The sequence below is a fragment of the Mycteria americana genome, chromosome 11 (genome assembly GCF_035582795.1).
Source record: "Mycteria americana isolate JAX WOST 10 ecotype Jacksonville Zoo and Gardens chromosome 11, USCA_MyAme_1.0, whole genome shotgun sequence".
Lineage (NCBI taxonomy): Eukaryota > Metazoa > Chordata > Aves > Ciconiiformes > Ciconiidae > Mycteria > Mycteria americana.
Window position 1 is genome coordinate 9331093 of NC_134375.1, and position 25383 is coordinate 9356475.

Here is a 25383-nt window from a genome sequence, read left to right on the forward strand (position 1 = left end):
AGGCCAAGAGTGTGTCTGTCCTGGGACTTTTGTTTAGTGTTACATTGCTGTAATGTGACTTCCCTGGTGTCACCCTTAAGGGATATGCTGCTGTGAGCTCTGCAGCTTTGCAGGTTGGCTTCTTAACCAATCTGTAAATCCTTTGTGTAGAGAAGGTTGGAGAAACCCATTCTAGTGTGTCTTATCTGCTCTTGTTGCCTGTTGGTGCAAGAGAGGATAGTCAGAGAAGGCAGAAAGCACCTGCTAAATTAGGCAAAGTGTTTAGGATGAGCTCCAACACACACTTTATTTAGGGAGCTGAGTGTGTTTAAAATGAGCAGCAATAATCTCTTCCACGATGTCTGTATTTCAGGTTATCAAAGACTTCTTCCCTTCAATCCTAGCACTTGCTCAGATGTTTCTGCACTCTGCACACCCAGCTGTAGTCTCCTTTGGCAGCTGCATGTACAAACAAGCTTTTGCAGCCTTTGACTCTTACTGCCAGCAGGTATAGTGTGATGGATGGCATCTGTTTTATTTGTGCTTGCATTTTGTTCTAGAGTGTATGTTATGATCCTTTAGGGGGAGAGGATTTGGAGAGGTCTATGCTGTAGAGTAGGCCAAGCAGAAGATGGGGAAAAGTCACAGCAAGACTCTGGTAGCAAGTGACTCAAGCACAGAGACTGCTGGGAGGAACAGGGAGCAAACAGGCAGACCTCAGAAGTGACAGAATGAAAAATACTTCTGGAGCAGAGGGGACTGTGCTGGGTTTGCTGCAATTCAGAAAGCAAACAAGTTGACTAAGATCTAGCCAGGAAGTCAGGACTGGCCCCCAGGGTCACAGAGGAGATTTGTTCATAAATCCATATTCCTATTCTGTCTTACCTAGTCACTTTGAGCATCCTCTAGTTTAAAAAGCCATTGTTATAGTTTGTATTGAACTTTTTTCCCTTTCCTTGGATAACTTACTGTGATGAAAAAGTTTACACAGATTTCCCTCAGAGCTTTGAGCAACTTGGACTCCTTCTGCGTACTCTGAAATAATGACAGACTTTCAGCTCTGAGCATGAGTTCCTACAGACATGCTGACATCAGAAAATGTGGGGATTGAAGACAGATCTGCACAAGCTTTTGAATGTATTTGCACTTTTTTCGGCACAGTGTATTTATAATTAAGACTGTTTCCAGCATTGTATCTGTATTACTTATTACAGCAAACTTAACAAATAGACAAACAAAAAAGCAACTGGGAAAAACCTGAGATGTGAAGGCATACAGTGTCATCTGCAACAAGCTAGTGAGTCTAGTAATATCTTGAGATGTTAAGAGTTTCAAAAGAGGATGGCTGTATTAGCAATTAGTGTCACAGAAAAGACCCAGAGCCACAGATGGTGGATGAGAGTGGAGAGAGATCCCTGTCCAGAAGTCAACTGAAGTAAGGCCATAAAAAGATTTTTGAAACAAAAATGTCAATTTTGAACTGCTGGTGTAAAGATTATTAAGACACTGGAACTGCTGAAGTTAGTGGCGATGTATTCCTGGGTAAGGTGCAGTGTTTTGTGCGCCTAAAAAAAATAGGGTAGATTTTTATCATCATATGTGATGGTAGCAAAAAGCCAGAGCTGCGGCAGTGTTAGCAAGCAGGCAGGAAAAATTTGGTGAAGAGCTGCTTTATGGAATCATGGGATCTTTTAGAACTGAATAAAATTCGGGCTCAAGGAGAAAGAATATTGTGGATATCAGGAATTAAAGAACAAACCGAGAAGGGACTTAGAATAATATGGTTGAGTTTCAGGATGATTATCTGTACTTGATCAACATATTCTATAGGAGCACAACAGAGCAGACATTTTTCTGTTGACATTTCACTATGGTTTCTCTGGGGCTTTTTTCTCAGGAGGTTGTGACTGCTTTGGTGACTCACGTGTGCAGTGGAAATGAGACAGAACTGGACATTTCTCTAGATGTGCTCACTGATCTGGTGATGCTGCACACATCCCTTCTGATGCGCTATGCCACCTTCGTGAAGGTATGAATATTTCTGGGGGCATACTACATTTCAGGACCCTTACACCATTTTGTCTCAGATCCAGAATGGGTCAATACTTTTCAGAAATAGAGGTAATGGAACAACTCATACCTGTAAAGCTATCTGTCTTGAGAAATGTAGTGGTCAGAAGTGACAGGTATCTGCTATGAAGGGGTGAGCTGTAAGATAGGACTGTTACGATTTTTTGACAGGGGAAATTGAGATAGACAAAGAAAAAAGTTATCCTTCCCTGTAACTGGAGAATGCTTAAATTGCAGGCATGGAATGACACCTGTGACGGAAGGAAAATGCTGTCTTTATTAACGTCAGCTATTTCAAATACTTGGCAAAAACCTGCCCCCTTTGTGGACTGCCTGTTCTACCAGATTGAAAGACTGACAGTACTTTAGCCACTATGTGAATCCTAAAACAAAACTCTTGGCAGGGACGGGAAAAGACTTACATCCTAAAATTTAAAAGAAGAAAGTACTCAATGGGGAGGAAAAAAAAGGGTTCTTAACTCCTAAGGGTGACAAGCAGGGTCAGGCCTGCCTAGTTGCCTGTTTCCAAAAGTAGTAAAAGTGGAGATCGAGGGAAGAGCAAAACAGCAAGGCAAGCATGTAGCAATACTTTTCTTGAACACTCCCCCATCTGTGGTGATTTGTAGCTTAAGGACATCCTGTATTTAAGAGCCTTTGAAGAGTATGGGTATGTGTATTCCCCCCCCCCCCCCCGACTTTTTTCATGCCCACTTGGTGTTGGTGGATTCTGTAGTTTAAGTACACACTGTAGGAAAGCTATATACTTTTTGCTGTTTAGCTGGTTGATTGTTAAATTTACATTGCTTGCTTAAAATATGCTAAAAAAGCATTAAGATCTGCCATAAGAATTTGCAATGCAATCTGTCACACATTCGATGGGTATAACAGGAAGAAATGGGACTTGCTTGCCTCCTGGCAGAGGGAGGATGTGATAAGGACTCAGGGTTGAAAGTAGTCCTTGAAAGAGACAACCTAAAACTCCTGCTCATAATTGAATGCGTTGTCAGAAGTGCGATGGGGAGTATTTGACCACAGCAGTCTGCTGAGACCTGTTGACCTTCCTCCTGACCTTGTTTGCATGTTCTTGTGCTGGCAGATCATTTACAGATTATAGTTTCTATGGGCCGATATTTGATACATTACCAAAGCTTCTATGTGAAACACATTAATTGATGATCTGGCCAGACCTTAAGGTCTGGCAGTGCACCATGTTTGGCACGCATCCCAGAGGTGGTTGAGACACTAGCCAGTTACCTGTACAAAGACCTGTAGAGCTGCAGATGCCTGGCATATTTGACACTGAGCTGGAGCCTCTCCAGCACAGAGAGAACATGCAGATCTTAGCACAAATCATCTCCCCAAACAGCTATTTTTTAATCTTAAAGCTGTGGGTGAATTTTCCTGAGGGATGCAAAAGTGATTATGTAATCCTGTCAAACTCAACACCTTGTTTCAAATCCTGCTCAAGGTTGGTCAGTAGTAGGAGAAAAATAATGGCAGCAAAATGCGATGTCGGTGGTAGGAAAGCTAGCGTGGCTCTGGGAAACAGTTGGACTGTTTTTCACTGAAGCACTGCAAGAAGAAATATCCTGAGAATGCCAGCCAGCACAGAAAATTCCACCCCTAAATTGTTAACAACTTGACTGTTACAGGGCTTGTAATGGAAATATTAGAAAAAAACCCATAAAGTTCATTTTGTCAAATACTTTGAATGCTGTGACCAAATCTGTGATAGAAGATAAATAGCTGTCACTAATGGGAATGGAGTGCTCCCAAAATGCTTATGGTAGCCAGATTGTTCTTCCCATTCACCCTCTGATAGAATGAACTGCAATAATTGAGGCCAGAACAATAGTTCTGCGTTTATGTTTATTTAATTTGAATGTAGCTTTTTGCTGCCTGTCCAAAAAAAAGTGAAGTTAATTGGCTTCCCTGCGGGTGACAATTGGTGTATTATTGGTGTCGTGGTTTAGCCCCAGCCGGCAGCTAAGCACCACGCAGCCGCTCGCTCACTTCCCCCCCGGTGGGATGGGGGAGAGAATCGGAAGAGCAAAAGTAAGAAAACTCGTGGGTTGAGATAAGAACAGTTTAATAATTGGAACAAAATAATAGTAATAATAATAATGAATTATAATGAGAAGGAAAACAATGAGAGAGAGGAACAAAACCCAAGGGAGGGGAAAAAAGGAGGAAAAAAAAAAAATAATTAAAAAAAAAAAAAAAGATACAACCACTCACCACCCGCTGACCAATGCCCAGCCAGTCCCCGAGCAGTGATCGCTACCCCCCGGCCAACTCCCCCAGTTTATATACTGGGCATGACATCATATGGTATGGAATAGCCCTTTGGTCAGTTTGGATCAACTGTCTTGGCTGTGCCCCCTCCCATTTCTTGGGCACCTGGCAGAGCATGGGGAGCTGAAGGAGGAAATAAAAAAGTCCTTGACCAATGTAAACACCACTTAGTGACAGCCAAAACATCAGCGTGTTATCAATATTATTCTCATACTAAAATCCAAAGCACAGCACTATACCAGCTACTAGGAAGAAAATTAACTCTATCCCAGCCGAAACCAGGACAATTGGGAACATGGAAAGGGATTCTTGATATATCTGAGCTAGTTTGTGGCTTCTTTCTTGCAGACCATTTTAGACTCTACACAGAAACTGAATCCGTGCCAGATCAGGAAGCTTTTCTACATTCTCAGCACACTAGCATTCAGCCAGAGGCAAGAAGGAAGCTATATTCAGGTAAGTAGAGACACAACAGAAAGGAGTTCAGGCTGTACCTTGGTTCTTTTTGCTAGGTTAACTTCCAGAGGTTTTGTTGTGCAAATAGTGGCCTCATCTATGAACAGTGATTGATGTCAGGATGTCCTTCGGCTTAATATTCTCTTCTCCCCAACTGGCTGCAAGCCAGCTTGTGGCTCCAGACTTTCCTACCCTGTATAGCAAGGGCTCATCACATTGACTGCATACCTTGCATCTTTCCCGGAAAGGTGGTCTTCTCTTGCACATCTAAGAAAGGTAGAGTTGATAGAAATGTTGGTGGAAGGGGACTGATGGCAGTTTGTAATCTAACCTCCCAGTCAAGGTGGGATTATCACCAACATGATAACAGGTTGGCTGTGGCTTTGTCTAGCTGAGCCTTGAAGACTTGCAAAAGTGTAAATTCAGCAGCCTCTTTGTGAAGCTTTGTTTCTCCATCACTTGGAAGCATTCAGAAAGCATAGTTCAGCTGCTTCCCCAAGATGTTAATCTCGATTCAGCTGCTTAATGTTTGTACACCAGAGACAACAAAGACACTCATGTTAGAAGAACTGAGCTACACAGAACAGAGGACTCTGCTGTGAAGTGGTAAACTTCACATCTTTTGTGCCTCTAGTTTAAACATGAGAAGCTACCAACCCTGGTCTGTCTAAATTCATATTAATTTTACATAGGATACCTTGTATGACTCAGTTGCAGCATAATAGTGGTGGTATCAGATACTTTTATCTGGATTTCTGGCTCCTTGAGCATGGCAGTGATCAGATAAAGATAAAGAAATACCTCAAAGACATTTATTCCACAATGGAGATGTCTGGTTTTAAAATTTTCCCATTCGTAAAGCTCAGCTCCTAGAAATTAGGATTATTTGTCTGTCTTTGAGTCCCTGCATAATTTCGAGTTGTAGGTATGTTTGCACATGCTAGCTTGAGACTATAAAGGAAAACTGTTCTTCCTCTCTTCCTGATTGGTCTGTGGCATGTAAAACAGCATGTCTGTAGTCATTTTTTCCCACTCACCCTGTTAAGATGGAGCTCTTATGGAGCTCACTGCCAAAATTTCCAGTTGTATGGTAGGTTCAGCTCCTTTCTGAACTACTTTCCTCAGTAATTTCCCCCCCACGCCCCCATGTCTATCTGTCTTAGGTGCAACTTGTGAAAATTGCCTTGGCAACATACAAGGTGACTTTGCAGCCCAGAAGGACTAGCTGTCAGGAGGAAGTGTTCTGCCTGTCACCCTCATAAACTGCAAAAAGGAAGGGAGGAGTGTAAGCTCTAGAATTTATTCTGAGCTGAGAGTTTGTGACTGTAGGGGTCCAAGGTTGGCAGTTTGACTCTGTCCTCAGTGACACCAAAGACTCAGGAGTAGATCACCAAAGAAATCAGTATCCTGGGAGCCAAATTCCTCTTTGCCTTCTCTTAACTGTACTTCTAAAACCGATGCTTCCTGGACACAAGGATCTCTACAGGCAGATTATGCATTTGTCCTTGCACTGCACAGGTCATTCCAGAGGCATCTTGCCTAGTGAAGGTCAAGAAAAGATGGCATAACCATGTACTGTCCTTTTCTGTGCTACCAGTTTGATCTTGTCGGCACGGGTAGTTTGCGTAGCATAACTCAAGCCTTCATGTCCTCTGTCTCAAAACCCCTCTCTGGTCAGAGCTTGCACTTTCATGTAGCCCTCAATCCCTGAGGATCTCTGTATGGGCCAACCTCCTCCTTTGCAGGACCAGCAGGGAGAGTTAATAAGAATTAATGCAACCAGGGCTGTTTTGATTCCATAATGTTTTTCAGTGGCCTGCAAGATCTTTGCTGCTTTTATGAAGCTGCTTCTGAGCTCACACATGCTCTGTTGCAGTCTGAGAATGCTGCTCCTCATAACAGGGATGCTGCTCTTCTGCAGTGATCGCTGCTTAAGCTAGCAATAGGACTGTTGCTAACTGGCTAAAATAAGCAGGTTTTCTGCTTAGTGCATCCATTGTTCCATCCCTGCTTTGAAATCAATTACTTCCTGATACCTACTTTTAGATATCAGGAAGCTGAGCTGTCCCTTAGCTTTGGTTAGGACCCACTTGGCAGCCCTCTCCCATGATTGTTGGGGTTAGTTTAGCTAAGGTTTCTGTCTTTTTTCACCTACAGTTTATCAGTTTAAGGGATCAAGCAGAACATATCCCTGTCAGAGACACTATTCTGGACTTCTTGGTGGCTGCCCTGTTGTAGCCTCTGGTCAGCTGTTCCATCCTCATCTCTCAAGATGAGGGCTTTCTTGATTAGCATTCCTCTGCCAGCAGTGCAGGTGCGGCTTGGATTCCTGTGGCTGATTTGCTACACACTCTTCTGTGCTTTGCCTTCGATCTCTTCGGCCAGTATGAGACTTCTCATCCAGAAGACTGGTCTCTCAACTTTTCTGAAGCATCACACTTGTAGGACTGAGTATGCTTCATGCTCTCAGTGTCAGGAGACCTCTTAGTCTATCATTAGTGGTCCAGACTTTCAGAAGTCTTCCAAACTGTTTGTGCCCATTTTGGGAAAGTGCAGCCGATCAGCTGCTTGACACAGCTGTTGAAATAGAGCATGCTGCATTGAGAATTGCCGTGGGCTTACGGAGCTGCTGCAAAGAAACCTTTACAACTGTGCAGAGCACGCTTGCTCACAGCCAGGGGACAAGGGAGGCAGCCTGAGAAATGTCTTAATCCCAGGTGTCTGGTGTGCTGTTACCTACAGCTCTCTTTGGACCTTCAACAAAAACTGCTTCATCCCTCAGCCTCCTGAAGCTGACAGTGTTTAGGAGGGCAGCTCTGCAGCTGCTGTTTGTGTGTGAAGGGCTCCAAGACCATCTGCTATTTTTTTGTAAAATATTCTTCTATTGATTATAGATGAAACCTGGACCAACTACATGTTCTGTGTAGTAATTAGAGCAAAGTCAAAGCAAGTCACTTTTAATGCTGTTTGCAACCTTACCTAGAGTTGTGACCAGTATTTTTGTAATAAAGAAGATCGCAGAATGTGCGTTCCTTTTGCAAAGCTGTAATCCCAATAAACCATCCCCCTGCAGCCTTTGGAGATGACATTAAGTGAAGATGCCAATAGGATTGTGAGCAATGCACACAAGTACCTCTGTGGTGACGTGGTCTGTGTCTTTCTTTTTAGGATGATATGCACATGGTGATCAGGAAATGGCTCTCCAGCACAGTTCCCAACCACAAACAAATGGGGATTATTGGTGCCGTTACCATGATAGGCAGCGTGGCATTAAAAAGGTGAGAGAGAATGTAGCAAAGATGAATTTAACATGCTTTCAGTTCAGACCAAGCTGGGAGTGGGACAAAGAAAGGGGGGCACTGACTTTTTGCTCATGCACATCTTGGTCAAATCTAGGAACTTAAAACTCTTTTCTGCTGAGTGCGGTATTTGGTGTTATAACCTGTTTAATACTGCTCACCTGCTGCTAATGTCTAAGGCATCCTGAATTTCTTATTAATGCCTATTCATTGATGTCTTGACTGGCACCAGCAGGACCTATTGCTTGGAAAAAAGTTTGAACACTGTGGTGGACTGACTGCAGATCAGCTTCTGACACTAAGGATGAATAACCTAGTGTGCTCCATGTTTGAATACAGGGAAATCTAAAAGGGAAGCAAGGAGAAAGATTGTTACTGCTGTGCTGGGCGTTGGCATGACAATTTCCAATGTACTGTATAAATAATTTATGAACAGCATTCATAAGCTGGGCAAACTCCTGATAAGAGCTGTAACAAAGATTAAAGCACCTGGAAAATAAGAATTTGACTGGTATTGAGAAGTATTATGTAGCTTGCTGATTTTGCACTTCTTAATAAAATGCCTTTGCTGTTTATTACGTGAATAGAAAAGCCCATCTTAGCTCCAGGCCCTGAGTCAGTGGACTGCATCATGGGGATGACTAGAGGGCTTTAGGTTTCAACAGGTTAGAAAAAGCATATCCTTGAAGAAGATATTGAGTCTTGTCCTCAAGGTCCCAAACAGCAGCAGGTCTTTTCCTAATAATGTTCCAAAGAACATCTTTTTCATGCATAATTCTCCAGTTTCTGGAGAGAGAACCTTGTGTGTGTGATGGGTTTTGCCATCTCTTAAGTGTTGTGCAACAAAAGCAAGGTTATCAATTGCTTTCAGAAATGAAGGAGATGGTAGTTCATTGGAGAGGCCAGAGCTGAACAGCGAGCGTGATGGGCAGGTGAGTACCAAGAATGGGGCAGTGTGGGAGGGAGGGAGGATGATCAGCAAGGAGGTGTGACTGGAAACACAGTCCTAGGTGAAGTAGTATGTGTGTAGCTTTACTGGGTCTGGGATTCTTGTACATTGACTGCAGAGCCAAGAATCTATTAAAAATTGTTTTGGAGAAACAAAGAACTGTATTAAGATAGCACCTGCTGGTCCTGCCTACAGCTAGTCCAGGACAAGCAGTACTGCAGCCATCTAGTGAAAGTCTTCTATCCAGATGTTATTTCAAACACAAAGGAAAGAAACAGGACAGTCTGCTTCAGTGAGCTGAAGGCAACCTTCGCCTTCCTCTCAGCTTGGCAGTGATGCCTGTCAGGCCATCTAGAGAAAGTAATTCTGCTGTACAGGGTTGGCTTAGCCTTGGCCTTTTTCCTTAATTCCTGTTGAAGAACCTTCTAGTAGGCTGGCACTCTATTTAAGGGTGGTCTTGGACAGACTGTTTTGTGTTATTTCATGGTGGAGCAGGGCCAGGACCTTAAGGGACCCTTGTTCCTTCTTAAAACTGGGTCTTTGCAAGACCAGTCACCATGGGCTGTTACCCTAGAGATGAAGCTTTGGATATGCCTCAGGGTAAATTAGTGTAAAAGGGGGAGGGACTCAAGGTAAAAGCTTGAGTGGGATCCATTTACCTTACCCATTTCTGCAGACTGCTCTCTCTCCTTTCAGCTTTCTACCTTGCTGGACCTTGTGGGCTTCTGCTGTGAGCAAACACCAGAGGTCTTGGCTCTGTACTACGATGAACTCGCCAGTTTGATTGAGAAGCAGAAGGGGAATTTGGACTTGCAGCTCCTGGTACGTTGCAGAGTAGTTTGAACTTAATCGCTTAAATGAATTCTTCATGCTCTTAAAAGAAGGATGATGTTTTTCAGGCATTGGCAGGACAGAGTCAGTGTGAGGATTTCACTCCAGTCTGAGAACTCTTTTTTTTCTTCTAGGCATGCTTAAGTTTCCTGCAAGAGATTGATCAGATACAAAATCCTCTTTCAGCGCTCTCAGGTTTTTTTTGATTGTGGCAGATTACTCATTGTGCTTTAACAGCTTCCTTTATGTGAACTTTTACATGACAACAGGGAGCTTTTTAATGGAAATTAAATGACACTTCAGAGCCTGCTTTTAAGATTCATAGATAAAAGTAGAATCTGAAAGAACTTTAAACTTAGTATTGAAATTGGCTTCTGGTCAGACTATTAAGGCTATCTGATGCCTAAGGACTTGGAAGAGCCACAGTCATTTATGGCAGTAAGTAAATAAAAGGTATTTATGGTAATAAGAAGAGGTTTGTGAAGGCCACTGGACAGCTTTTTCTTCTTGCTGGGGACTCTTTTTGCATGTGTGAGGGCTGCTGTGGAATCACTCACTCACTGTGGCACAAGTGCTCTTTGTACCTGCTGGTTATGGAGCGGAGGAACTGCATGTTAGAACAAGGGAAGGCAACCAGGGAGCTGTGAAGTGCTGATGGTCACTCTAAACGCTCTGTGCCTAGGGCTAGAAATGCCAGTGTCCTGAGGTCCAACTGAGTGCTCCAAGGAGGAAAAGCAAAGGAAGGAGGGCTTCTCCTTTTTCCTTGCAAGACTGAAATGTAAAAGCAAGCTAAGGTTCTTCTTGCAACATTTGTGCAGGGTTTTTTTGGTCTTTTCATTGTCTGTTTGTCCAGTCTCTGTCACATCTATTACTTTACTTCTCCCTTAATTGTTTCTAACAATGTAAGCATGTGAAGTATGTGGAACACTGGGAAATAAAACTTTGCCAGCACTTTACAGCCATTTCATTCTGATGATTGGCTCTTAGGATAGAGAACTTCCCATGGCTGCTTTCCTCTTCCAGCCAGCTGCTCTGCCTCTCTGCAGCACTGTGGAACTTGTAAACAAGCCTATGTCCAAAGAGCAGGGAAGAAATTGGTTGTCCATACTTAGCAATGTTTCCTGGCTTTGTCTCTAAAGGCAGGCCTTGGGTCTCCTTGCAGGCAGTGGGCTTCATTGCTGTGACTGTTCCAGGATACTTTTGCTTGGCTTTATCTTCTGCATCTTCCACTGCTGCTGTTGAAGCTTTCTTCACTGAGCCCCTTTGCTGAGCAGGTTTTTTTCCTTTCTGTCTAGGACGAGTTTGGGAAGAGTTTGGTGGAGGACTTTCCCAGTGATTTTGTGGTGGATCTCAACCCCACAGTGGATGGGTATGCTAATCACAGGCTAAGTATTTGTAACGTTTCTGTCACTGAGAACTGAGTTTGTCAACAAGAGCTTGTCTGTCTCTCCTTGCAGTTCATTCTTGTTCCCAGTGAAGTCCTTGTACAATCTGGATGAAGATGAAAGTCAGGGAGCAATTGCTATTAACCTCTTACCATTGGTGTCGCAGAGCGAGCTTGGCAGGGTCACTGATGGAATGAGTAGCCAAAGTAAAAGGTACTTTGACACTTACCTTTGCAGTCATCCTACAGTGAAAGGCATTATTTTCATTTGGTGCACTACACTGCTATCAGCCCTGCCTGCCAAAGTGCCTGATAAGGAGGTGGTCAGAGAATTTACCAGTTTCTGATATTCTTTTCCTTCTCTCACTGTTAGACATATTCAGATAGGTCTAGAGGCATAAGCTGGTGGGGAACTGGCAGTCTGTTCTGGCTCAGGCTGTTTAGGTGATCTTGGGTAAGTCATGCTGCATCTGCCTTGTTTCTCATCTGTCATATGAGAATAGTAGCTCTTTCTTCCAGTGTTATTGTGATATTGAATGCCATATTGAGATGGATAGGCAACTTTGAGGTGGCAAAATTAATATTTTGAGTGACGATTCTCAAATAGTCACCAAGGACTTAGTGCGTGTCAACAGTACACAATGCATTCTCGCCTTCAGTTGTACTTTGACAACGTAGACTTGTGCTCCAGAGCAAAACCACAAACGTGCAGCCACAAGTGAAATTTGACTGAGAAATATGGGCTTTGTCTTTGGAGAATGGAACAGGAAGCATGTAAGAAATAAAGGCATCCAATTAAACAGTAGTGCATGAAAGTTAAAGATAATAAAAGGCACTTTTTTTTAACTGGCACCTTCATATCCTGCATAATTTATTGTAATGAGATTTTGTTGAGATTTCAGTTGTGCTTAAAAAAAAAAAGACATGATCACTTTAAAATGAAATACAGCTACTTTACATGCATCAATGGAAAAAATTTTAATTTTCCTCACTTAGAATGTGACCAGCAGCATGCTACAAAATGTTCAAGAAGGTTTCTCCACTGCTCACAGCTGTATTTTGCACAGTTTCTTACAGTTCCTTCTGAATTATTCAACTTTGCTTTCTACCAGAAATAAATCTGACCCCGTTTTTTGTCCATTACAGCAGTTTTTCTGTCCTTATATGCTTTTCCAGAAAACTGGTGATCACCAATTTTTTTTTTTTTTAAACACATGGTGCATTTCTGCTCTGTGTCACTGAGACTTGCAAGAAGCAAAATAGAAGGCATAGAAAAGGTGGCATGGGGAGTACATAGGACATAATGGAAAAGTGATGAGCATTGTGGGTGTATATAAAACATAGGACCCACTCCATTTCTTTTTTTTTTTTTCCTGCAGGGTAGTGTCACCAATATGTCTGTCACCCTGTTTCCGACTGCTGAGGCTCTACACTGGAGAGCAAAACAGTGGAAGCCTGGAGGAGATTGATGCCTTATTAGGTATGGGAAATGAACCTTTTATAGAGTGAGACTGTCTCTTCCTGCCCCAGATCTGCAAAGGCTTCCTGCAGTTGTAGGAAGAATTGTGCAGTTTGTGAAGGAGGCTGAGATGCTCTGTTGCCCACAAAGTGGAAGGGAGGCAGGGGAGGTAATTGCTTTGTCTGCGGATGGAGTGGCTGACGAGGCTTACTTCAAATAGCCATTGGAATTGATACAGGTTTTGGTAAGAGACTTTGTCCATGCAAAGACCGAAGGATGGGTAGCAAGCCCAGTCCAACATGTTCTCTTCCTGCTTTGTCCCAGGCTGCCCCCTGTACCTGACTGACCTGGAGGTTGAAGGGAAGCTGGACTCTCTATCCAAGCAGGAACGGGAATTTCTGTGCTCACTCCTGTTCTATGCTCTCAACTGGTTTCGTGAGGTGAGTAGAGCCTTCTGCAGGTTCTGGAGTGTTACTGAGGAATAGCACTTGCACACACTAACCCTAGGCTTCAGGGGTGCAATTGTTGTTGAAGAAGAGTCTTGCCTCTTGGAAACCTCCAGCAAGGTCCTGGTGATCTCTCCTTTCTTCTCTTCATTATCATTTATCCTTTATCCTACTGCTAGCAGCAACTCTGCTTTCTTGGACAGAGGCTCTAAGGACTGCCTTGCTGATGTGAATTTTCTACCTGCTACTCAGCTGCAGTCTGTACACTCTGGCACATTTCAGTGTATGAAAATCGGTTTTGCTGTTGCAGGGAGGATGCTGTAAACTGTCAGAAAGAAAAGGTCAGTCTCACCATGCTGGAGAGCAGAGGAGTTGCCAGCTGGTCAAGGGCATTGATTGTTGCCTTCTGCTTGGCATGTGTGAGGCCCTGCCTGCAGTACTGTGTCCAGTTTGGGGCTCCTATTGTCATTCTGGAGCGAGTCCAGCAGAGGGCACCAGGCTGATAAGGGGCTGGAGCACATGGCATATGAGGGGAGGCTGGCAGAGCAGAGGTGGTTCAGCCTGGAGGGGGGAAGCCAGAGGGGAGGGCATGTTGTGGTCTTTTACTGTGGTCTTCTGTTACCTAACAGAAAGGTTGTGCTCCACTTCCAGAGAAGCTGTGCCTTTCTTGGAGATGCTCGGTGCTCTACTAGAAAAGGCTTTAAGCAACCTGTTTAGTTAATGCTGCTTTGAGCAGGGTGTTGGACTAGAGGCTTCCACAGGTCCCTTGCAAATTCGGTTGTGATTGTGTGCTTTGTTCTATACCTCTGTGAGCTTACAGAAGGGTGAAATGCAGTGCCTTCAAGCAGATTGGGACCATGTATTTGCTAACATTGATGGTCAGTGGGAATGTTCCCTGCTGGGGTTATTCTGATAACATGAGCTATGTCAGAGTTGGTGCAGTTCCACATCCACAGTCCTCCCTGTTCCTGCTGTTCTCCCAGGACTGCCTCTTTCCTGGCAGACCTGGGAAGTGCCAATGGGTCTCCAGAGCCACAAGGAGCACAGAAACCTGGCAAGGTGCTGTCTGCTCATTCCTCTTCTTCAGTTAATATTAGACCTGTAGGTATTGCTGTATTGCTTTTTGTAGATTTGTCCTGGTTTCAGCTGAGATAGAGTTAATTTTCTTTATAGTCGCTGGTATGGGGCTATGTTTTGGATTTGTGCTGAAAATAATGTTGATAATACAGAGATGTTTTAGTTGTTGTTGCACCGGTCAAGGACTTTTCAGCTTCCCATGCTCTGCCAGGTGCAGAAGAAGCTGGGAGGGGACACAGCCAGGATAGTTGACCCAAACTGACCAAAGGGCTATTCCATACCATATGACGTCATGCTTAGTATATAAAGCTGGGGAAGAAGAAGGAAGAGGGGGGACATTCAAAGTGATGGCGTTTCTTCCCAAGTAACCATTATGCGTGATGGAGCCCTGCTTTCCTGGAGATGGCTGAACACCTGCCTGCCCATGGGAAGGAGTGAATGAATTCCTTGTCTTGCTTTGCTTGCATGCGCGGCTTTTGCTTTACCTATTAAACTGTTTTTATCTCAACCCCCGAGTTTTCTCCCTTTTACTCTTCTGATTCTCTCCCCCATCCCAACCGGGGGGAGTGAGCGAGTGGCTGGGTGGTGCTCAGTTGCTGGCTGGGGCTAAACCACGACAAGATTGCACCAATTATGTCCATGTTCTCATGGGCTTCTGAAGAGCTTTGTTCATGCAGTCTGGATCTGGTCACACAGGCCACTTGTGCTGTGTTGTGTGTTATTCAGGACTTGAGGATATTATTCAGAAAAGAAAAAGTAGTAAAAGTGGGTACAAATCTCCTTAAGTCAGTGAGTTTGGTTTGCATCTCTAGGTTGTAAATGCCTTCTGCCAGCAACAGGATGCTGAGATGAAGGGGAAAGTTTTGACTCGATTACAGAACATCACAGAGCTGCAGACTGTGCTGGGAAAATGCTTGGCAGGTGAGTATGAAACATTTGTATGTTCTGGGCCTGCACTAGCTGTGAAGTGAAAGGGATTGGCTTAAACATCAATGGAGGAAGTATATGGTAACACATACTGCATTTTTACAGTGGCCTAAGAGTTCATGCATGGACAGCTATTGTTTTCAGTTTGAGTCCAAACTGCCCTTCTCAATCACCTCCTCAGTGACATCTCTTTGACTGTTCCCAGGCAGACTTGGCAGAATCTGCCTGCATATGGTGGATACTGGAGTAAACCAGCCTCTATCCTAAAGAAACAATGTGTTTCTCCAGTATTCAGATTGTAACAAGCTGTTAAGGGATGTTATAAGCATCTGCTGCCTCCAGCTGCTCTGGGCCCATGAATTCCTCCTGCCCGGCTGCTGGAGCCCAGCGTGGAGACCCTGAGGTTTCTGTCCCAGGCCAATGGACACAGGACTGCCACAGACAAGGTGCTGCCTTCAACAACACCTATGTATAGGACTTGTATAAAACATAAGTACAGGCAGTCAAGTCCCCATCCTGCTCTTCAGCTGGTTAAGACTGAAGTTCACTAGTGAAGGCACACAAACAAAACACTCTAGAGTCACAAGCACACAAACATTTGCAGATCCCACAAGTGCTGGCACAGTCCCTCCGTCTGCCCAATAGCCTGCCCAGACCCCAGGCCATCTAATCTGCTCCATGCATCCTTACTCACTGGCTATTCCAGCTTGCTGCTCACTAGCAAACACACATATACACTCACACACTCATCACACAAAGTCTATGTGACCTGTAGCGATGCTCCCAAGACCTATGGCACCTTTAACTACTGACACTGAGACCCTCACTCACTCCAGTTGCTGGCACCTCAGGCCCAGGGTGGACCAACTCTAGTTGCTGGCCCAGTGTTTACTCACACAGGTCTCACCAGTAGTTGGCATTTAGTCCTTGCAGCACACGCACACACACAGGAGGACAGTGAGATTACACTGAAATATAGTTAAGAAAGTACTTAATAAGCTGATAGGACAGACTGCGGTGATCAGGCGCAGGGTTTAGTCAGACAAACATACTGATCAGACAGTTCTACTGACCAGCAGTGCTTTACTCATGGCCAGTCCCTTTTACACTGTTTCTGCCCATTCCCCTCTTTGTTCCCCCCCACCCCACTTCCCTGCACATTCCTTCATTAATTTGCAGAGTTCTACCCTTCCATCAGGATATCCCAAATCCTCAAATTCCTCTTTTTCCTCCCATCTTATCAGTTACAAAGTCCAGGTGTCCATTCCCAAAGCTGTGCCTGGAGTTTTTTAATGGCCCATCAGTTACAAACTGGAGACTTTTGGTCTTTGGCATTGTCTCTGTTATCCCTTGTCTACCAGGTTTGTGTCTGTCTATTCTTGTTTATGGCTTCCCCCTTTACTTATTATCTCCTTTTACATTACTTATTATCTCCAGTCTCCTTTGATAAGATAAACGTAATGAAGAATACGCTGTCACCTTCCACATACCCTTACACAAGCTATCCATTAAGATCTGTGTTTGTAAGCCAACAGACAAACTTCATCCTAAATAAAGTGCAGCCTCAACACCTTTCTGCTGCTCCGGGAGCACTACAGGGCCAGCATGGAAAGGGCTCAGATGTGCTAGAACAACCCTTTAAGCTTCACCAACGTGGTCAGATGTCCAAGGCCAGCTGAGCACTCGTTATCCTCCCTGGCTGGAGGAATGCAAAGGGCTGTAATTCCAGTGCAGTGCAGACGTACAATAAGGCTAATTTGAGCTAAATCCACCTAAGCAGAAGAGCTTAGGTGGACGTTCACCAGGATGGTGAAACATATGGTACTTCCTCTAGACATGTATCTTGCCTGTATTTTGTCATTCAGGAGCTGAACTAACCCAATTTCTACATTTTGGCTCTTTCAGCAACCCCTGGCTATGTCCCACCACCAGCTACTTTTGATTCTGAAGCCCTGGAGGCTGTACCGTCCATTAATGCTGTTGGTCCAGCGAGAAAAAGGAATGGTAAAGAAAGTTTAAAACATTTAAGCAAATAGATGTGATGTGGGGGTTTGACTGGCATATTGCACTTGCGTGTGCATAAAGCACAGAATTCCTGGCAAGGTCTGTCTAGCTTGAAATCTTATCTGAGCCACTGCTGTTGCAGCTGAAGTGGAGATGTAAAAATATCCTTCTCCAGACTATCCAGGTGCTGGATAGTCTTATCTCCTTGGGAAAGCTTATTCTTAGCATGTAACAGTGAAAATCCAGGGCTTTCATTGACTGTTTTCACCTGCCAAAGTATTTTCTGCAGCAATAAGTTGTTCTGCCTTTGCCAGGTTAGTGCAATTGTCTGGTACTGAACCTGTGGCTTGAGCTGCCCCTGCAAATCTCTGACCTTTAGGTTGTACCTAACTGATCTCTTAGGAACCTTGTCATGGTTCTACTGCACAAGGAAATGCTTTCTTCATCCTTTCCCATTGCTAGCTTCTACAGAGAAGAAACAGAACTTGCCTTTCAGTTTTTCAAGCTGAAGTAGATCTACTTTGTTCTTTCTGTGTCTAGTTCTACTTCTAGTTTAGATTAACACTTCCCAGGAGTGTGTCTGCCTTTGAGCCAAACTGGACAAATATTCACATTGCATTCGATGAAAACAACTGGAGGAGGCCACAGATTAGAGAGCCCTTTTCTCCTGTGGCAAACCCATTCTGCAGGGACTGGACCTGTCACATAAGAGTGTTAAGGCAGAAGGAAAGTCATGAGTATGTTCTGCAGACAAGAGGGGGATCCATCACTTTAGATACTTTATTTTGAAGGAGCAGAAGTAAGTGCTCAGACTAGTAAGCCCAGGCCAGACTAAGAGATTCCTGAGCTTAGCTTGTCTTGCCTATAAAAAAAATCAGTGAGTGCTGTGACCATGGGTCGCAGCCTTGAGAACATACGGTTTTGACACCAACCTTGCTCCTCCTTTAGGTGTGCAGCATCTCACTGTAGCTGAGCTAAATTAAATAGTTTACTGCCAACAAATAGGGGAAGGGAAGGCTTCACTCTCCCCCTCATGCCTGCATTCTCATCTGCCTGATTTCCTGCCCGGTGTTATTACATGGTAGCTATTTTGGCTATTTACTTTTTGCTAGGTTAGTTTTTTTGCTATTTAACAAGTTGACTGCTTAACCAGTGATCAGGCTTCTTGAGTCAGTGCAAGGCAAGTGTCAGGTGTGTATGGCTGGGAAGAGGAGAAAGAGGTAGTAGGAGGAGCAGGACTACCCCGAGCCATTAGATCAGCTCAAGCACTGTCATAAAATCTAGCCTAAGACTATTCCTCAGAGCAAAGGGAACAAGGAGCTCCTTAGGAGAGACATAACATTATCAAATTCACTTTCCAGTCTGATTCAGAGGGTTTGTTTCTTATGACATGGAAGACCTTCTCCTGTCTGACTCTGCTCTTCCAAAGATAATGCAATAAAAGATGCAGCTTCATTGATACTGTTTCGCTTCATCTGTGGCCCGGCCCTCAGAAAGGATCACAGAGATACAAAAGCAGAAGTCTCTGATGTTCATCAGCACAGCAGTTATAAAATTGCAGATGAAAGTGTATGCCAAAACTTGCACTTGTTGGGGATTTCCCTGAGCATTCCCTTCTCCAGGTTGCTTATGAAGTTGAATAAAACCAATTCCTCAGGGACTTAATGGCTGATTCCATCTGAAAAGTGCACATTAAGTACTACCCTTTGCTGCTTCTCCTCTAACAAGCTTTCAGTCCAAGAAAGCGCTATTCCAGTTCAGTTCCTTAATAGTTTTCGGTGTAAAACTTTGTCAAAGTCTTTTTGGAAATCTCTTCTGGCTGATGGATCCCGTTTATCCGCATGATACCAACACGCTGGCAGGCTAGCGGCAGGCAAGGTTTTCCTTTGCAGAAGCCCTGCTGACTTTTCCCCAACAGACTGTATGTCCGTGTGCTCAGTGATCTTATTTTTTATTGTAGACAGCTCTGCCATTTTCCCAGTGATGGAAGATAGACTCACCGGTCTTTAATTCTCTGGATTCTCATTAGATCCCTTTTTATTAAGAGGAATTACATTCGCAAGCTATTGGTCCTCTGGCACTGTGGCCAGCAGTTCTGAAACGACGCACTTGAATTCCTTTGGGGACCTTGTGTGACTGTCACCTGGCCCTGGTGACTTATTGGCTGTCTGTTTGGTCTAATACATCCTGTGCAATTACTTGAAATCAATGTAGTTTCTTTGCTCTCTCCACTACTTAGTGCATCAACTATGAGAATCTCCCTACCATTGTCAGCAGTGAAGACGGTTGCAAGGAATTCATTGCAAGGAATTTGCACAGCTGCAAGGAATTCATACTCTGCTGTTGGCTTGGCATCCCTGCAAGTTCCTTCCGTAGTTGTGTCTTATCTTCCTTTTCTAGGTGTTCTTCCTTTCTCAATACTGTCTCTGAGGAAGAAACATTAAATTTGGGTTCAAGCATTTTTTAAGACAATGCCCCACTCATTTTTGCAATCACTTAATAATGTTTAAACTACAGTAAGAGCAGTGAGACTTGCTTTAATTTCTTACTGTGATTTTATAAAAGAGAAGCTGGTTGTGGGGGAGCCCCAAATGCATTTGACTCTCTTTTAGATTGTGATCCTGGCTATGGATGACATGCAACCTGTGCATGCTCCATGCTTTCTTAGGGCTCATTAAAGTACAGCCTGTGCCATCTCCCTGGCTGCAAGTGCTGTCTAGTGTTGAGCACAGTGTAGCCTTTGTTTCTGAAGTTGCTTTTCTCTTTAAGGAAGGAAAAAAAAGGCTGATGGCAGCAAAGCCGGCTCTGCAGATCGTTCTCAAGCAGATGACAGTTCTGAGGGAAACCAGCCTGATACTGAGCTCTCCGAGCTGGAGAAGGTAGGTGTATACCCCAGGGGACTTGCAAGAAAGACTGACTAGGGAAGATGACATAGAAGCATAAACAAAAGCTTTGAGAGAGGGGTTGTTCATTTCAAAAGTTAATCACAGTCAAGTGGTTCAATTCTGCTTTCTGACACTTGCCTCCCATCTGAATTTTGAAAATTGTCTGCTGCAGAGGCCAGTCACTCTCCAGCAGGCAGTGTGGTTCAGGGTAGTGCAAATGTACAGAATTATCAATAATACTATTAGTCACTATGTGGTTAAGACTATGCAAGGTTTCCATTTTAAGCCAGTGTCCCATATCTCAAATTACTGCAATAATTTGCCATTCCTAGACTCAGGTCAGAAATTGAGATGAATCTGGAAAATACAAACCCTGGTAAGGACTGTATCTCCCACTGATTCTAGTCTGCTTCGGTCACGGGTGCTCATTTTGCAAATTTTCCTTCAGGTATTTAATCAATGTATTAATGACAAGGCATCTTTAAAATTATCCATTTTCATCACACGCTAAGAACTATTTCCCAAACCCATCAACTGACGAATTATTGGATTTTATTTCTTGTTCTTTTGAATAAGCTCTTACAGTATTGTCATCATGTCTGGAATGCAAGATCTGTGCTGGCTGAAAGAGAGAAGCCAGGGAAGTGTGCCTAGCTTTGGGCTCAGCATCCTGGGGGCTGGAATCTCATAAGCATCCCACAAGGCCCCACTTCCACCACTGTTAACTAATAAATGTTATTCAAAGTCCATTTTATCAATTTCAGCCAGGCAAATGTGCTTGTACTTCCCTGCTATTGTACAGATATGATAACAATGTCAGATATGATAACAAAGTCACTTAAGTTACAAGGAATAAGCAAAGTCTCAAATAGTTTTGGGAAGGAATGTACCTAATTTTTCTCACTTAACTAGAGTACTGGTCCCAGACTACTCCTTAAATGCCGTGCCCTGCCCAGGGCAACAGAATACAGAAATCCTGTTGTGAGCCACACGTAACATACATTGGCTCCCGCAACAGGGTTGTGTGGAGTGAATCTCTAAGAACTTACAGGTTGTCAACCAGAGGCAACAAAGCATCCCATAGTTTACCATCCTGGTATTTATCGAAGATAAACGCATTTGCCTTCATCTCTCATGGTGCTTATGGATGCTCATGGTGCAAGTCCAGAATGGGTTTCATGATGGCCACTGATTCACAGAAAGAAGATAGCAAAGATTATTCCAGTTTGCTAAGTATTTTTTTTGCTAGAAAATTTTTAGTGACTTGTACAGTCCAAAATGAAAATGCTTCTTATTATATGTGCTTGTCTCTCTACTAGCTATTGTGAATTCTTCTTAGTCTTTTTTTCAACCTGGCACAAAATATAGAAATCTGTGTGAAACAAATAGCTTTATTTGAGCTAGAAAGTCTTATAGTCTTGCAGGTTGCAACCTTAATTCTGCCATTTACTTTTCAGACTGCTGCTGAGAGAGAGGCAGGAAATCCTCTGTCACAGCTGCAGAGCTATCGCCCGTACTTCCGAGAATTAGACCTTGAAGTGTTCACTGTACTTCACTGTGGGCTGCTGACAAAGTCTGTCTTGGACACAGAGATGCATACAGAGGTGAATGGAACAGCATAAAACCATACTGATGAGGCTTTGTGTAACTGCCTCTCTCAGAGGCCTTGGCCCTTTCTGTCCATTAAAATGGACGGAAGATTGATGTTACGAGGTGTTGCTCCAGGGCTGTGAGCTAGGTACCGGGGAGAATTTGCCCCCAAAGAAACCAAAGTACTTCAAAGCACTGAGATGAAGAGGACTTTCCTGAGAACATCAGACATGTAGGGTAGCAATGTTAAAAACAAAGTAATATAAATGTTGCATAAAAGGAAAAAAGATACAGTATAACATGTATAGACCTAATGGAAAGAAAGGGGCTTTAATATTGAACACTGCTAGGCTGTAGGATGTTAAATACACTAAGAGGCAACTTGCCTTTTAAAAAGAACGTATGACGTTTAAGTAAAGCCCATGTTGCAAAAAGGCAAGTGTCTCAAGGCATCAGCGGATCGGAAACTCAGCACAAATATGGGACTGGTGTTATGGATATGGCAAGCAGAAGTACTTAATTTTGTTACCCTCTTTGCAGGCAGGCTGAGTCCATCTGCAGTCTAATTTTGTTAGGCTTCAGTAAGACTTGTAAAACGTGAAAAGGCCATGGCAGGCTGGAGTACAGCCTGGCCTGCTGCAAGGACAGCTGTCTCTCTGCATGCAGGTCACAGGCCAACTTGAAGACTGTTTGACAAGTCTCTTGGGCTATGTGGCACATTATTTCAAATTACTTCTTGACTGTTACTCAATTGGTGAATTTTGTGACTCTTTGGGCTTAAACCTCTTTTTATCCTTAGGAGCTTATTTTCAATGTCATTGTACATAAATCAGTTCTCTCTCAGTAGTTAAGTGTTACTGACATTGCCTCAGCTATGTTCAGAGCACCAGGTTTGCTTCGCACCTTAAGTAACCAGAACCAATGCCCCATAGCTGCAATGGGGGAAGACCTAAAACCCTACCATCTACCAAATAGGTCCCTGGCTGAAGTTAACTAAGCCAGGAGTCATAACTGGAAATGGAGGGGGTGAACTTGAGCTTCAAGACACTACAATTACATCTGGGTCCTGGGATTGACGGTTCTTGTAATTGCAGGCTCGTGAAGTTGTGCAGCTGGGGCCTGCTGAACTTTGCTTCCTTCTGGATGACCTGTGCTGGAAGCTGGAACATGTGCTGACCCCATGCTCCACAAGGAGAGTGCCCTTTCCAAAGGCAAGTACAGCAGCAGCCAATGGGTCTAGACCTGGGCTGAGGCAGGGCACATGAGTGGCCTCCAGGCCTTTCCCAAAAGAAATGTTTTCCAGAATTATATTCACCTGACAGTTAAATGGAAGTCTGATGCCCAACTGTGTGTCAGAGCAGCACTCGCTCTTTCAAAAGACGCTTCTGTACCATTTCCCTCACTGAAGTGTTTGCAGCATCTGGTTCTCTGCATGTCTCAGGAAAGGGTATATAACTGAGGGAAAGCCTTGTAACCTCAAAACTCAAGTGACCCTTTTCCTAGCCCTCCTTGGGGAGACTGGCTCTGCTGTTCAAGAAGCAGCTCAGGTTAGGCAGGCCAGATAGCTGCCACATCCAGCAGAAGCTGCCAGATCTGTGTTTCTGCTTTTTCTGTAGTCTTTAGAAGAACACCCTGAGTGCAGTGACTCCTTGCATTCCTGGCTGATGCCTTCAGGAGGAAAGTAAACATGTGTGGCCCACTGCATTAAACTATGAGAAATTCACTACAACCTCATGGACTCCATCATATTCAGTGTTCTTTCTCCTTGTCTTTCTACCTACCTTAATTCCCACATGCAGAGACTGCCTTCTCTTAGTGTTTGAGTAAAATGTTGGACTCTATGATCTTAAAGGTCTTTTCCAACCTAAATGATTCTATGATTCTATAAAAGAGCTACATGTCACATCAGTTTTATTCTTTTCATCGAATGTTATCCACTTGTCTGAGTTGGTGCTGGTTGTTCAGCAGAAGCCAACTTTCTTACTCTGTGACCCTTCCTGATAGAATGTATGACATCAGGAATTGCACTGCTCAGAAGCAGTCCAAGAGGTAGCACTCGATGTGAAGTTATTCTCAAGTGAGGCTGATGAAGTGACTTTAATCTTTTGGGTTTGCTGCAGGAAAGAGGCTACAAGGATATTGGCTTTTCCCACCTGTGTCAGAGATCCCCCAAGGAAGTTGCTATGTGTGTAGTCAAGCTACTAAAGCCACTGTGTAATCACATGGAGAACATGCACAACTACTTCCAGGTCAGTAGGCAGCAATTTTGACTGAAAAAACTGTCAAGTTTTGTCACCTCTAAAGGTATTTTTAGTTTTGTTTGTGGGGAAAAAGAGAACCGCTTTGTTTTCTTCAGGTTTTTTAAACTTGGAATCTACGGAAATGGGTTCTTGTGCCATTATCTTTCCTTGGAATAGCATTTAATGAATTATTTGTTTTGTATTAAAGGCAGTTGTTACACAAAATCGGGGTGTGGAAGATGAACCAAGAGTGAACATCCAGGAGCACCAGCTGATGTCCTCTTGTTACCAACAGCTGTTACTAACTTTTCGCTCTCTATTTGCTTGGTGAGTTTAAACAAAAACTATATAGTCGCCTAAATGAGCATAGTCTGTTTATTGCTTCCTCTTCTTGTTCCTTTTCTTTAAAGTGTTTGTACCCAGCAAGTGGCCTATCAGCCATGCAGAACACCACACTGCAGTGGTTGGAGACTTTTAAGCACTTTATAGTTATGTCAAGCTTTATTGCCTGATCCTGAGCTGAACTGAAACTGTAGGTGATTAACAGTGAGTGCACGATGAGGCACTGAACTGGCTAGAATTCAATGTGGTTTTGGATCAAGACCAGCATAAGTGGCATACTGGCACACCTAGTTGTGCAACTCCCATTCTGCCTAGGGATCTTGGAATGTCTTACCCAGTAAGTTCCCCTCATCCTTTGCTAAATTGTCACTGCCTGAATCCTGGGCAATGAAAGAATGTCTTTTGCCAATGGGAAAGGATGAATGTGTACTTCATTGACAAAAAGCCTGTGCTGCTGATGCACTTGAACTGGATTCATAAATGCCAAACTCAATAATGCATGTGCAGCCTGGTTTTGACCTCTGCGTCTGCTAATGTAATCCAGGATAGCACCAGAAGTTTTTTCTGAACCCTAATTTAGATCTGTGTGCGAAAAGTGTTTTACCTTTGTATGTAAAAAAACCAGTGGTCATTGTGTAAAAAGTGTATGAGGTCTGAGCTCTGATTCTCCTGTTGGCCACTACTGGAGCCTCAAGGATCCTGGTCCACTCCTGACTATTCCCAGATTGGTCATTTTCTCATTAGCCAGTATGAATGGTGGTTGTTCCTGAGTGTATGCATCTTGTAAACCAAAGAAACTGACCCACTGTGTAACCACAGACAGCTCAAGATCAGTTTTGCTGTTCAGTTTGGATAGAGAGTAACATGATTCTGTTTTGGTGTAGGTCCAGCAGCCATATATTGGGGCTAACTGTCCAGTCACTTAAGTCCAACAACCAAATTACAACTCCTTTTACATACATTTAATCAAGCCCTCTTATATTACCAATTGTTAATTAACTTGTGTGTTAAAGGTGCACTTGAGCATTACCATTATCGAGTGTATGTGTTCAGTCTATAGATCTAGAACATGAAGGCATTTGAGCCTTTTCAGAATGCATATCCTCATTGAACGATTTCACAGATGCTGGTAGTTCAAAGAATTAATGAA

At 43.6% G+C, this 25383-nt stretch overlaps 1 protein-coding gene across 5 annotated transcripts in view; it reads left to right on the forward strand.

Annotated features, from left to right (window-relative positions):
* Positions 1-25383, forward strand: part of FANCD2 (FA complementation group D2) — a 57483-nt gene that overhangs the window by 17389 nt on the left and 14711 nt on the right. For 4 of the 5 annotated variants that reach the window (XM_075514139.1, XM_075514141.1, XM_075514140.1 and 1 more), the window contains exons 16-32: positions 353-487; positions 1877-2008; positions 4693-4800; positions 7969-8078; positions 8971-9031; positions 9745-9870; positions 11175-11248; positions 11337-11477; positions 12643-12743; positions 13047-13162; positions 15058-15166; positions 17078-17176; positions 19946-20055; positions 21519-21665; positions 22746-22862; positions 23772-23900; positions 24100-24218. In XM_075514139.1, coding sequence (XP_075370254.1) covers positions 353-487; positions 1877-2008; positions 4693-4800; positions 7969-8078; positions 8971-9031; positions 9745-9870; positions 11175-11248; positions 11337-11477; positions 12643-12743; positions 13047-13162; positions 15058-15166; positions 17078-17176; positions 19946-20055; positions 21519-21665; positions 22746-22862; positions 23772-23900; positions 24100-24218 — 1934 coding nt within the window. The remainder of the gene's footprint in view (positions 1-352; positions 488-1876; positions 2009-4692; positions 4801-7968; positions 8079-8970; positions 9032-9744; positions 9871-11174; positions 11249-11336; positions 11478-12642; positions 12744-13046; positions 13163-15057; positions 15167-17077; positions 17177-19945; positions 20056-21518; positions 21666-22745; positions 22863-23771; positions 23901-24099; positions 24219-25383) is intronic. The other variant, XM_075514143.1, reaches the window with a different exon arrangement.